Source organism: Vespa velutina, chromosome 6, assembly GCF_912470025.1.
Source record: "Vespa velutina chromosome 6, iVesVel2.1, whole genome shotgun sequence".
NCBI lineage: Eukaryota > Metazoa > Arthropoda > Insecta > Hymenoptera > Vespidae > Vespa > Vespa velutina.
In genome coordinates, this window is record NC_062193.1 from 4255237 (window position 1) to 4269567 (window position 14331).

A 14331-nucleotide genomic window follows, 5' to 3' on the forward strand; every position below is an offset into this window, starting at 1 on the left:
AAAAATAATAATTCATTTGCTTTTCGAATGCAAATGAATTTTGCTCGAACACGATTATTAAATACGTGCCGGCGTCTTGTAAAATCTTACGGGACGTAAGAGAATACAAAAGAAAAGAGAAAAAGAACGAGGAAAAAAGGACGAGGAAGAGGAAAAAGAAGAGGGAGTGAACAGGGTGGGTGTGGGATCGTTGAGGGGATTGGGGAAGAACGAAGTGGGGGAGGAAGATGACTCGAGAAACGCGACCAGCTTCTTCTCGGTCCTTCTTGGAATCTTAAATTAAAGCGCTCTCGTTGTTTTGCGATCGGAAAAAGGGGATCCCGATCGGTGGAAGGCAACGGATCCGCTAGGCCGACGAGGACTTGAGAGCGTTCCGGTGTCGTTCGCAATCGGGGGCATAAAGTGTCCCGCATAAAGCAAAGTCCAAGCTACGAGAAGCAAGTAAGTAGACGGGATTGGGGAGAAGAGGTGGTAGTGATGGTGGTAGGGGTGGGATGAGGATGAAGGTGAGGGTGAGGGAAAGGGAAAGGACCAAACGTTGGACCGAAGTTGGGTGGAAGGTAATACAGGTACGACTCGCTAACCTATCGTGCCCCGTTCCATTTCTTTTCACTTTCGACGACGATCGAGACTTTACGACGATTTCAAAAACAGAGAGAAAGAGAGAAATAGAGAGCGAGAGAGAGCAAGAGAGAGAGAGAGAGAGAGAGAGAGAAAGAGAGCGAGAAAGACAAATAACATGCTCGATCTTTCAGCTTGTTCCTCTTGTAAAACCTTAAAGCGGTTTTCCTGTTAAACGGGAGTTCCATGCACTTTCGTACACTTCGTCGTTATTCTTTCGTTTCTTTCATTTCTATTTCTTTTTTTTTTCTTCTTTTTTCTTTTCTCTTTTTTTTTTTTTTTCTTTTTTGTTTCCTTTCCTTTCTTCCTTTCTATTTAAAATAGCGATTAAAAATTAAAGAAATCGAAAAGATGCGTACATATATGATCGTGAGAAATTTCTAATGAGTTTTATATTTGGCCATCGACAAAATTCTATCCGATTTACAAAAATATCTTATTATTTTCGAATTGCAATGAAAAATCGTTCGACGATAGTGAAAATATCGTCTGTTTTTATTTCTATTAATTTAATTGACCAAAAAAAAAAAAAAAGAAGAAGAAAGAAAAAAAAACACAATATGCTTAACTCTCAACAAGTTTATATATGCGCCATCTGTTACGCAATTGTCGTAAGCCACGAAACTTCCTCATCGTTCCCCGCCATTTTAATTTGCAACATTTTTCAAGCGAGCGCTACCTTCCCTTCCTTTACTTTTACTTTTATGATCTTTCCTTTCGTGTACTTCTAATGTATCAGCAATGTATTACACCGGAGTACATATATATACATATATATATATATATATATATATATATATATATTCCTTATTAGTATCTGGAGAATGCTTAGGAATTTGTCGACTAAAAAGGAATGCTTTGCTGATCTTTACTGATGCTACTACATACGTACAGATATGTACGATAAAAAAGCTCGCTCTTTTCCTTTAAAGGTATCTACTTCATGTGAATGCATAAATTTAAATCTACGTAAGAATATTTTCTAATCTAGAAAAAAAAATAAAAAAATAAAAAAATAAAAAAGAAAGAAAAATAGAAAAAAACGCAAATTTCGTTGCACGATCTTTATGACCTTACCAAAAATGCATTTAAAGGCACAGCCCTGAAGAATTTTAATTCAGATAAATCCAAAATGACGAGTCGGCTAACCTTTTAACATTCCACCGATAACGGACCGGATCATCCTACGACGTATGCTGTTGCAGCTTCCTCCTTATCTTTTATTTTATCAACTTGGCAAAATCGAGTTTATACCTCTTTAAAAATTCCATATTCTTTCAGTTTTTCTCTCCGTCCTGAGCCACTCTCTTCCTACCCGCCAGCCCCCCTCCCACCCAATCTTCTCCCGTCTCTTCATAGCCGCTATCAAATATAATTTAGTATCGTACTCGTTTATAGAATAAATTAATATCTTTGGTCGTTAGTTTTAACGATACGTTCTACTTTATCGACGTGATGTAGTATTACTGGTAGAAACTCGAATGGTAATGTAGAGCATTTTAATTATATTTTGATGTTTTATAAATGATTAATTAAAACGAAATAATGACACTCATTGAAGATCCGTTATATATATATATATATATATATATATATATATATATATCCTTATTCGAAGAAAAAAAAAAACAAAAGAAAAAAACTATACAAACTTAAAAATCAATTATAATGTATTGACCCATCGTACTATGTGATAGGATTTTTTACCGACCCTCAATAGGGTCACATTGTTCGATAATATATGAATACCAGGAACTACAACTTCATTCAAGTTTGTAACTTTTGCATAATTTACATAAAAACCGCCTGCTGATATAATTCTACGTGCATCGTGATCACTTTTGAAACATTTAACTTGTGTTGCTAATTCGTATATCGTCAAGCCTTGTTCCCCTAATATATCTACAACGGTTGCTCCTTCAAATACATTGGCTATCTCATCGGCACTCATCTTAACTAAAGTATCGATTGACTTATTATATAACACCATTGAAGCTTCTTTGGCTGCCTTTAAGCCGAGTTCTGAAAAAAGATATTTGTTTTTTTTTTTTTTCCCCCTCAGGTAATAAAAGTATTATTCTATGTTAAATATTTTTATTAAATTAGAACTACCTCCGTGAACAAGAAGTGTAACTTCTTCAGCTAAAATTTTTTGGGCAAATCTATCTTCTGGCTGTTTCAAATGCTCTTGTACAATGTCGTCTATTTTATAGAGCGGTAGAAAGGTAAAGAGTTTTAATAGATTTTCAACATCTTTGTCTTTGGTTCTAATGAAGAATTGATAAAGCTGAAAACTGGAGGACTTTGATGGAGATAACCAAACCGCATTGCCAGTAGATTTTCCAAATTTTTTACCACCTTCTGCCGTTATAAGCGGCAATGTTAAACCATAAACTGTCTTATTTGTGGCTTTTGTGATTAAATCGTATCCGGACATAATATTACCCATTTGATCGCTTCCACCAATTTGAAATAGACAATTATATTTATTTGCTAAGTGAAACCAATCGTATGCTTGAAAAACTTGATAAGTAAATTCTGTAAAACTCATTCCTGTTTCTGAATTTAAACGTGATTGAACGGATGTCCGTCCTAACATAGTACCCAATCTAAAGTACTTTCCAACTTTTCTTACAAACTGAATGATATTAATATTCGTATACCAATTGATATTATTTAAGATGATCAATGGCTTCAATAATTTGGTATTATCGGACCAAAAATACTGTTTATGATTATTAAATATATTTTCTATGTCTTCTTTAATGGATTCCAAGTTGGTTTTTAAGAGAAGTTCTTCCATTTCAATTCTTTCAGATTTTCTATGACTAGGATCACCTATTAAACCAGTTCCTCCACCTAATACAGCTATTACTTGATGTCCAGCTCTTTGCCAATGTAAAAGATTCATCAATATTAACAAATTTCCTATATGTAAACTGTTGGCTGTTGGATCGAATCCAGCGTAAACACATTGTGGAGATGTAGTTAATAAATCTGTTATTTCTTGGCTGTAAGAAGAAAAAGAAAGGTTAAATTTCTTTTTTTTTTTTTCTTTTTATTTTATTTTTTCAATAATAGTGCAATAAATATATATAATACGCAATATATACAGATTAATAATACTTACTTACAATTATTCGGAAAAATATCCTCGTACATACCCCTTTCTTTGAGTTTTAATACATTTTTATCTATCTTGTTTTTCTCTCCTTCTTTATGTATATAATTTTTATTAGAACTACGCTTTCTGTGATAAACTTGAAAAAACGTTCGAACGCTCAATAAACGTTTTATATGCATTATAATAGTTTTTAATTGAGACCTATGCTCCGTATCATTTAATTAAATATTAATTAAATTAATTTTCTTTTATAAAAGAAGATTTTCACTTCAAAAATTTTTTCACAAATAAATTGAAGGATGTACGACGATTCCACCTTACATTCGTTTTGCCTCGAAAGAGGTTAGGAGTAGCATTGATTATAAATTTCATAAGAGGACGAACTCGTTTGTTCAATTTTCATAAATAATAATTTCTTTTTTTACTCGTTACAATTTTAATCTTATTATTAATAAAATGTACAAATCGAAATTTTGTTTTAATCTTTTTTAGAATAATTCCGTACCTAATAATGAAAATATTTCGTGCTGTACGGGTTATAAAATGATACTATTGGTTGCTCATAGGATGTAATTCTTTCTCATTGGTCAATATACGATACAAAATAACCAACTACCAATAAGAATTTGTACGCTAATGATGCCGATCTAAATGTTATTTTTAATATACGCGGGTGATTTGAAAAGTTTCTGACTTAACGAAGATACAAGACATTTTTTTTTCTTTTTATATATAAATTTATTTTTATTTTTTTACATACTCTCCTTGTAAGTCTATACACTTTTCCCAACGACGCTCTCATCTCTTTAACCCGTTCAAATAGTACTTGGCGTCTTTCTCTGCAAAATAATTATTTACGAAGGTGATGGCTTCTTTCATTTAACAAAAATCTCTGTCCTTTGAGCGCAGCTTTTACTTTAGGCAACAAAAAAACTTGCGGACTAGATCTGATGAGCAAGGAGAATGGTGAAACAATTCAAACTGTAATTCGTGGATTTGTTGCTATGGCAAATGCTAAGATGTGAAACAACACATACTCTTGGTGAAAGACAATTTTTTTTTCTTCAAAAATATGGCCATTTTTCCGTAATTTTTACCTTCAGCTTGTCAAGTAATGATACGTAATATGATCCTATAATGATTATTATCTTTTTGAAACTAATCTATTAAGATAACTCCATGTGACTATCCCAAAAAAACAGTCGCCATCATTTTCTCAGCCGAAAAAAACAGTTTTTTCTTCTTTTGAAACCGATTCTCCCTTCGCAATCCATTGTTTTGATTGTATTTCTATTTCTCGGTTATAATGGTGTATCCAAGTATCATCTACAGTAATTAATTGACGTCAAAATTCTGATTTATTACGCCTAAACTGAATCAACAGAACGTTGAATATGTTTATTCAAAAACGCTTTTTGATCTAACGTAAGCAAACGCGGCATCCAACACAGCTTTCTTATGCCTAAATCTTGATTCAATATCTAACAAACACATTCTTTGGACATATTCATAGTCTCTGCTATCCCTTTGATTTTAATTCGACAATTGTTTAGCACCATTTGGTAAACTTGAGTGATGTTATCGTCAATGGTTGAAGTTTTTGGATGTCCCAAAGGTCCATCGTCTTGTAAACTGTTACAACCACGTTTAAATTCAGCTACACAAAATTTCACAGTGGTAAATAATGATGTAAAGTTCAATCCATATATAACGTCCAACTTGTCTTTGATTTTCGTAGGTGTATTGCTTTTAAAAAACAAATATTTAATGACAGCTCGATACTCGATTTTTTCAATTTTCACAAAACATTCACATCGATTCATTCAAATGATTGTCAAACAACTGCGCATCCAAAATATCTGAAATTTTAGTGAGTATCTTTTTAAAAGATGTGCAAACACATTCCCTAGCTTTTGTTAACGAGTGCTGCCATCTTCATGTTGAAATCAAAAACTTTTCAGACTATCTCGTACACACATATATATATACATATATATGTATATATATATATATATACATATATATAATCAGTATTGAAATGAGTTATTTATTTACTAGTTGAAATCAACATTTTTCAAGTATTAGCATCGATCGAAAGGCAGATCTCTTCATTGCCTTATCGTCACCGTCCTAATATATTTGAATTTGATAGATAACAAGGTATAGACATAATCGTGTTAATAGCTCGTATGCGAATGAATGAATATATAATTTTATATAAGAATTAAATGTTAACAAAAGTGAAGCAATAATCATTGATATTTGATTCACATATAAATATTGTTTTTAAATGAAATATTAATGTATATATTATTTCATCATATGTAAATAATATTGAACTCGTATTAAAATATATTTAATATTTTCAGTAGCTATGTCCAATGAGGAGCGTCTTCGAAAATTATTATCTGATTTAGGAAAGGCAACTTTACGTGGTGTGAGAAAGTGTCCAAAATGTGGAACATATAACGGATCTCGTGGATTGTGTTGTAAAAATAAATATTGTGATGCGGTATTTAAAGAACCAGGAGAAAAACGAAAATTATCTACGGAAGCTTGTAAATTAATAACCGGTTCGACTGCGCAAGTGTTCTCTGTTCGAGTGAGAGACAAAGGTCCTGATTATCGAGGTTTTGTACAATTGCCATTAATAAATGCAACAATTTCTAACGAAATTACAACATTAATTTCACAAACAACCGCTCTATGTTTTGTGGATACTTGCGAGAGAAGTTTTGATACCAGTGTCCTTAAATGTCATGTAAGTAAATAAATATTCTCATGATAAAACAAAAAAAAAATTAATTTGCCTAATGGAATACACATGAATTGTAACAATAAGATATAATTTAAGGAGAAAGATTCATCTGATTTATCCGTATCAACGTGTCAACATATCCAAGCTGCATTAAGATGTTATGCTGAGGCTCAACCATTGACCCTAAGAAATTCTATTTTATCATCTTTAAATGTAAACAATGAAATGAAACAAGAAATTTGGTTATTAGCTACAGAAACCTCTGGTCCATTGGTACAAAGAGTTTCTAAAAATATAATGGCTGTAAAATGTAAAGCTTCGCCAAAACATCCTTTAGGATATCTTCATTTTTCTTTCTTTGTTACTAAATTGAAAGATAGAGTAGAACATCGTTGTTTTTGTAGTTGTACTGCATTTAAGGTAAGTTAATAGAATGATCATCTTTTAAACTTTACAAAGTTTAAAATTCTTTATGAAAATTGTAGTGTTTTATATAAAATTATATGTACAGGGTACAACAAAATCAATTGGAGATAAGATAGAAACAATGCATTTTTTGCAAGCAAAGCGCTGTGTACATTTTTATGCATGTATATGTGCCTTTGCTAGTGATCCTAAATTGTCGGAAGAATTTAGTTATTATATAAACTTAGATCAAAATGATTTAAGTATACCAAAGCCATCAGTATCAATTTTGCAACATAATGAACAAGATAAAATAGTTGGAATAGGTAATATATATATTTTTTATGGAAGGATACTTTCCTATCATAAAAGATATCTAATTTTGTGTTATAACCAATGTTAGATCTAGATGCTTTAAACACAGATGATGCTGATACACATCTGTTGATTTTTCGTGATGACACTTTAACTGTGCAAAGTTTAGATGGAAATAGACTTGATTTAGATTCAATGAACTTGGATTCATCAATTTTACCTAATAGCATTGTTGAAAATATTGAAGTGGAATGTGATCGTAGTTTGTTAGAAGATAATAATATTATTTCTCAGGTATCACACAATCATTCTATGCTATTTGCTAATAGCCAGTGAATATTTGAAAGTATTATTAAAATAATATTCTAATTATAATTATAATTATTTTTCAGGTTCATAATTTGGAAGTTATCGATCAGAATGGTGTACAATTTAATGGAAATACGATGAAAATATTAGATGAGCAAACTGAAATTGATACAAAGTACAATGTATTAAATAGTCAATATATATTAAATGATAATAATATAAAAATATTAAATACCGGAAATTTAAAAGTCATTGATACAAATACAGTATTAGATGTAAACAATATAAAATTAATAGATACTAATGCAGTAATAAATGGTAGTGAGATTAAGATGATAGAAAAGAATGCTTTAATACAATATGATAATGGAAATATATCTAATTCTGAAAGTGGTTCTATCCAACCGGCTGTTTCGATAAAGAGAAAAAGAGATGACAAAAATATGAATAAATTAAATGCTACAGGTCTAAATAATTTAAGTTCCATTGAACCTAGAAAATCAAAAGCAAAACCAACTATTATAAAGAGATATCAAAATTCATGCGAAGACTTGGACGAAGCTAATACAAGCCTATCTTTCATAAAATGGTTAGCATCAATTACGGAGAGAATAAATCAAACAATGCATTTTCAATTTGATGGAAAACCTGACCCTTTGGTATTTCATGTACCACAAATATTTTTTGATTGTTTACGAGAGAGAATATCTTGTGGCGGTAAGAAAAAACGTTTACCTAATTCAACAACAGCCTTTGTCAGAAAAGATGGAGTACCATTGGGCACCTTTACTAAATATACATGGCAAATTACAAATATATTACACGTGAAGAGTATTTTTGAAACGCCTCTTATACCTTTAGAAATAACACGAAGTTTTATACAAAATGCAGATGGTACATACGAATTATATAAACGAAAAGAAACTGATATCGATCGGTATAAAAAAACAAATAATAATGCATTGATCAAACCATTGGAATTGAAAACTTATCTAAAAGTTGGTAAGGACTTTTTCGATAAAATATTATTTCTGCATTATACATATATACATATATTAGCCAACAATTTTAATTAATTTTTTTGTTAATGGAATATAGTTTTCCAAATAATATTTTTAGGTAATACTTCTCCAAATCAAGTGGAACCAACGCCATTTTTAATAGAATGGATACCGGATATTCTACCAATATCGAAAATTGGCGAATTGAGAATTCGATTTGAATTTGGACACGTTAAAAATGAAGCTAGCCAAAGATGGAGAAAGATAGCATTATCGAAAAATTATTGAATAAAAAGTTAAAATGTCTATATAAGTTAAGTATTTATTTTAAAGTATTGTATTGTTATTTCTTTGTTATTGCAAAATTTTAAGTGTTTGAAAAAGAACAAAAAGAAAAAAGAAAAAAAAAAAAAACAGAAAAAAAAAGTAAAAGGAGAAAAAAAACCGTAAGAATATTTTACATTGCATAGTCATGTATATATCTAAATCGGCTATTAATCGTAATGCGAAACGATTTTATGTTATATATTATAAATTAATTTAAATGAACTTTAACCCTTTCAGTACATAAATTCTAATAACGAATATATCAAAATAATGTGTAATTAACTTTGTATATTTTTATGAATGCTTGTACATTATTTATATATTTTATCTGTGTGAATATATTTCAATTTAAATTGAATTATAATATATTTAACTAACTAGTACTTGAAGGGTTAAATAATGCAAAATTTTTAATTGTATAAAAAAAGCATATATACATATATATATATATATATATATGCTCCAAAAAAAAATTTAAATACGTTAGAAAGTTATATTCTCGATGATGTACTGAAACATATATAAGTATTGCTATTTCTGTTTTTGATACTCTAATAGGTTGGAGTTGAAATTGTTAAATACAAAGACTGATCTAATTTACTCTGTTTTTTAAAGATGGGTACAAAATGCGTTCCTAAATAAACAATTGTTTGCCGATGCGCGAATAAAATTTTAGAGAATCATTTAGAGCATCGTTTAATGATAATTAGATTATATTGATGAAAACTTGTTTGAACAAGCAATTTGTATATTTTAAATTTTCCTATTTTTTATTTATTTATTAAAACTACTACTACCGAGATGAATCGACGTTAAAAGAAAGAAAGAAAAAGAAAAAAAAAAAAATTCGAATTGTTTTTATTATATAATGACTAATGTATCATACAACATATGTCGATTTAATATATTGTGTATATATATGTGTATGAACGTGTATATATATATATATATATATATATATATACACATATCTTAGATCGGAAATGCTAAAAAATATGTTATTTAATAAATGCGTATTCTATAATATTGTAAATTTTTTTCGATTATTTTCCTGCAACCATATTCAATCATTTAATGCATAAAAAAATTCTACAGCATGATTACGTTATAAAAACAATTGCCATACATAATACATGAAAGAAATAAAGATTGTATATTCAAGGAGTATCGAATAAAATGTCTTTTTTCGCGGATTTTAGAAGTACGAACGTTAAAACATATCTATCAAGTCTCAAGGTTAAACCAAATGTAAATATCAAGATCATGATTGCCATTACAAATTTCAAATCTCCAATTTGATTTTATTATCCTTGCACAAAAAAAATTTTATTTGCGAGGATAAAGAAAGATAGATAGAAATGGAGATAGAGAGATAGAGAGAGAGAGAGAGAGAGAGAGAGAGAGATAAAATTAAAAAAAAAAAATTATTTCTTCCTTGAAATACTAGATACTTTTCGAAAAAGAAAAGAAAAAAAGAAAAACTCTATTTATAGATGTTTAAAAAAATGATAAATAAAAGGACCGATATCGCTGATATCGACCTAAATAAATCAATTCGATTTCATGTCCCGTATATCTCAGTCCCATAAGGTTACCATGAAAATTTTTTTTCTCTAGGCATACAGCACACGACGTTACGCGATGATTTTCTTTTCTTCCTTTTCTTTTCCTCCTTTCTCTCTCTCTCTCTCTCTCTCTCTTTCTCTCTCTCTCTCTTCCTCCTATCCCCGCCACCTTTCCTCTCCACACCTTTCTCACTCACTCACTCACTCACTCGCTCGCTCGCTCACTCTCTTTATCTCTCCCTCCATGAGCGACGCCGTGAATCAAAGGAACTGTTGTAAGAAATTTCGATTGACGAAAAATAATCTGACATTGTTAAAATATATTGATTTAAAATAATATAAGGCCATTTATAAAATGTTATCAATGATAAATAAAATTGTTTGAAATGATGAAAATTTTACGCGCGATTAATTCTATTGAATTAAGATTCAACCGGAAACGTTGAATACGTACGGAAGCTGTCTCTGACGTAGGAGAGCTAGAGAAGCGTACACTTCCATTTTCTCGATCCACTCGGCGAACAGAGAGCACGTGTTTGTGTCGCCGGCAGTTTCGTTTAATACAAAGTACTCGACTTTTTTTGTATCTTATCGAAATCTCACCGTTGTTTACGCCATTATCACGTATCGTGTATAATATTCGAATCGATCGTTTAATTATCCTTTTCCACATAATAATATCAACATGAATCCGGAAAAGTTGAAGAAGCTTCAAGCCCAAGTACGAATCGGCGGTAAGGGAACACCCCGACGCAAGAAGAAGGTACATCAATCTTTTTTTTTGTTTTTTTTTTTTTTTTTATTATTATTTTTTTCTTCATCTTTCATTTCCCTTTACATTAATTACGTTCGATCGTATTAACTTTCGTTCTACTTCGATCTCATTAATTCTAATTTTATATCTTTTTCTTTTCCTTTTTTTTTTTTCTTTCTTTTTTTTTTCCCCCCCTTTATAATACAACTCTATTTCTATAGTTTAACGTTCTCTTTCATTGAAATAGAAATTCAACGTGTATCTAAGATATTACGTTTTAGACATATTTCTTTCGTTATTCTTTGATAATTCATTTATGTTATTGATATTCTTTGATTTCTTTCTATCATCTTATATTTCTTGCTACTATTTACATTGATTTACTTATAGTTAATTATTATGAGAAAAAGCATGGAACAGTTTTATTGTATCAACGTATAGATATCATTTACTTTTCACTTCTATTCTTAATAGACAATTGTTTATTTATTAATTAATTTATTTTCTTTAATTCTAAAACTTCATTATTACTTTTATGTAAATGATAAAATCTATGGGATTTTGCAGGTAGTACATGCGACCGCTGCGACAGATGACAAAAAGTTACAAAGTTGTCTGAAAAAATTATCCGTTAATACTATTCCTGGTATAGAAGAAGTTAACATGATCAAGGACGATGGTACTGTCGTCCATTTTAATAATCCAAAAGCCCAGGCCAGTTTATCGGCTAACACATTTGCGATTACTGGCCATGGGGAAAATAAACAAATAACCGAAATGTTGCCTGGTATACTAAGTCAATTAGGTCCAGAAGGTTTAACGCAACTTAAGCGGTTAGCAAGTACAGTGGCAGGTAGCGCAGTTGGTAAAGCTACGTTAGAAGAAGACGACGAAGTTCCAGATTTAGTTGAGAATTTTGATGAGGCAAGCAAAGAAGAGGTAAATGTAATAAAAGTTTCTATCGTTTTTATAAATAAAAACAATTATATATCTTTGTTATTTAACTCTATAGATAATATCTATGTTTATTTCTAGGTTGCACCAAAAAAAGAAGTCGAGGAGAATGATAAAGTCTCCGGTGACAAAAAAGAAATAATCACAATCGACGAAAAGAAAGAGGCACCATTAGCTACGCCCGAAGCTTAAAGAATTTATTGTCGAGGTAAAGCCCTAGGTACATAGATATATATAGACATTAAGTAAATCTCTTGCGAAGAAACACAAGTACTATTGTTCATTAGATTTCCTTATTTTCTATAGATGTTTCCCAGGACAGACTGTTGTAATTAAAAGTCAAGAAATGCGAAGTTGCATAAGCAACGATTAAGCGAAATATAACTATACACACGTTATAAATACTTGACATACACTATAATACTGCTATATGAGTAACAGTTGACAAGAAATAAAATAGGCTGTTACAGAAATTAAATATTTCTACGAAAGATGTGTTTCTTATTTTATTGCATCTGTTAAACGTATACTTTGTTTTGAATCAGCTGAGAAAGAACATTATTATTCCCGAATTAAAAGTAGCGAAAATATATATATATATATATACATATATATAAATATATATGTATATATGTATATATATATATATGTTTAAACAAAAGCCACATTCTATAACAATGTTGTGAATGTTTATCTCAGTTGTTCAAGTGTATGTAAAGACTAATACAAAATAATGAATTTATATAATATGGCTATATATCATATCGACGCCTTGAAACGAATGAACGATGACTTTTTAAAGAAAATCATTGTTTTATTAGCTTTGATTTTTCATTTCAACTAACTTTATACAAGCTGGAACTTCAAATTAATAATGGGGAAAAAAAAAGAAAAAAAAAGAAAAAAGAAAAAAAGAAGTTACAACTCGAAAAAACGGAGGATAAGGTTTTATCTATCTGTAATAATGTTATTTAACAAAGGAAAGTTTATATAGATTATAGATTGAAGCAAAAGTAGGTGGAAAATATTGAAACACTTCTATTTTAATCAATAAAGTTAATAACAATGGCTACTAACTGGTTACTACGAAGTGGTACCAAACTTGCAATGGCTTTCCAGCACGCAGAGAGAGAGAGAGAGAGAGAGAGATAAAAAGAAAGAAAAGGGGGTGTAATATTTTGTAATGTAATCTATGGAATAAATTCTTTTGCTGGAAGTGCGGTTTTCTACTTAAAAATAAAAAATTAAGGAAGAAAAAAAAAGAAAAGCAAACATAAAAGAACAAATTTCATGCGTTCCGTCACACTGTATACAATAATCTTATTGTCTCGATATTTATATTTTCATTGGTAGAATAAACTTGTATCAAATATGTAGTATGCAAATATAACTAATAAGAGCTCTATGTATATATATACATACCATACATATATATATATATATCATATATAATATATATATATATCATATATAATATATATATATATGTATATATATAATCTACCTATAATAGAAACTTTATATACCTAAAACATGATTAACATCAAACGAAGTCGAATGTTTCGATCGTGATAAGAAAAACAAAACAAGACAAATGAACTAACGATTTCTTTTTTTATAATTGCATAATAATAACACTTATGTATAATACCACTAAACATTCTGCTTGGTCCAATTCATTTTGTTTTTGAACTTTCTCTAATGACTCTCTCTAATAACTTTTTACAATCTAAAATAAAAAAAAAGAATCAAAATCCTCATGGAAACGAGATAAAAAATGAGAACTAACACTTAATTGATCTAATAAACTTGTTTATCGAGTGTATTAACATTTAATTATATGTATTAACATGTAATTTAAAAAAGAAATAGAGAAAACTCATTAGAAACATTAGTTTCGCACTTCGTTAGACTTTCGTTGTTATCTCTCCTTTTTTATTTCCTATTTATTACTAAACTTTAGAAAGAGATATATAAAAAGTTTTTGATATTAGAGAGAAATAATATAAACTTTATCCATGAGGACATTGAAAAAAGAAAGTATATGTATTTATTGGCACAGCCTTTTCTTTTGGGAAAATTAAAGTTATATGCACTCCACCGAAAAATAACTATCTATTGAGTTGGCAACTAAGTGATTGCGGATTTTGTCGATAGATGGACTTTACACTTTCTTTTGTTTTGTTAACGTGGTCATT

The 14331-nt window shown here is 29.8% G+C and overlaps 3 protein-coding genes across 19 annotated transcripts; 2 read left to right on the forward strand and 1 right to left on the reverse strand.

The window, feature by feature from the left end:
* Positions 1 to 2186: 2186 nt before the first annotated feature.
* On the reverse strand, positions 2187 to 5659 carry LOC124949649 (tyrosine--tRNA ligase, mitochondrial). The gene is made up of 3 exons (XM_047495119.1): positions 3752 to 5659; positions 2734 to 3632; positions 2187 to 2643 (listed from the first exon to the last, which is right to left on the reverse strand). The coding sequence occupies exons 1-3, from the start codon at positions 3922 to 3924 to the stop codon at positions 2285 to 2287; spliced, it is 1431 nt and encodes a 476-aa protein (XP_047351075.1). The 5' UTR covers positions 3925 to 5659; the 3' UTR covers positions 2187 to 2284.
* LOC124949648 (uncharacterized protein C2orf42 homolog) lies at positions 5392 to 10255 on the forward strand. Of its 7 annotated transcripts, none has more exons than XM_047495111.1 (8): positions 5601 to 5615; positions 5804 to 5905; positions 6115 to 6506; positions 6600 to 6923; positions 7015 to 7234; positions 7312 to 7517; positions 7616 to 8534; positions 8631 to 10255. In XM_047495111.1, exons 3-8 carry the CDS (start codon positions 6120 to 6122, stop codon positions 8819 to 8821), a joined length of 2247 nt encoding a protein of 748 aa, XP_047351067.1. In that variant the 5' UTR covers positions 5601 to 5615; positions 5804 to 5905; positions 6115 to 6119; the 3' UTR covers positions 8822 to 10255. The 7 variants fall into 7 exon arrangements, with proteins under 7 accessions (XP_047351070.1, XP_047351067.1, XP_047351073.1 ...); XM_047495117.1 differs by having other exon boundaries at positions 7333 to 7517; XM_047495112.1 differs by having other exon boundaries at positions 6118 to 6506.
* Positions 10256 to 10912: 657 nt separating this feature from the next.
* On the forward strand, positions 10913 to 13536 carry LOC124949650 (transcription factor BTF3 homolog 4). 11 transcript variants are annotated; one of them, XM_047495124.1, is made up of 4 exons: positions 10913 to 11188; positions 11747 to 12133; positions 12215 to 12353; positions 12421 to 13536. In XM_047495124.1, the coding sequence occupies exons 1-3, from the start codon at positions 11111 to 11113 to the stop codon at positions 12323 to 12325; spliced, it is 576 nt and encodes a 191-aa protein (XP_047351080.1). In that variant the 5' UTR covers positions 10913 to 11110; the 3' UTR covers positions 12326 to 12353; positions 12421 to 13536. The 11 variants fall into 11 exon arrangements, with proteins under 11 accessions (XP_047351080.1, XP_047351078.1, XP_047351077.1 ...); XM_047495122.1 differs by having other exon boundaries at positions 12440 to 13536; XM_047495121.1 differs by having other exon boundaries at positions 12215 to 12341.
* Positions 13537 to 14331: the final 795 nt, after the last annotated feature.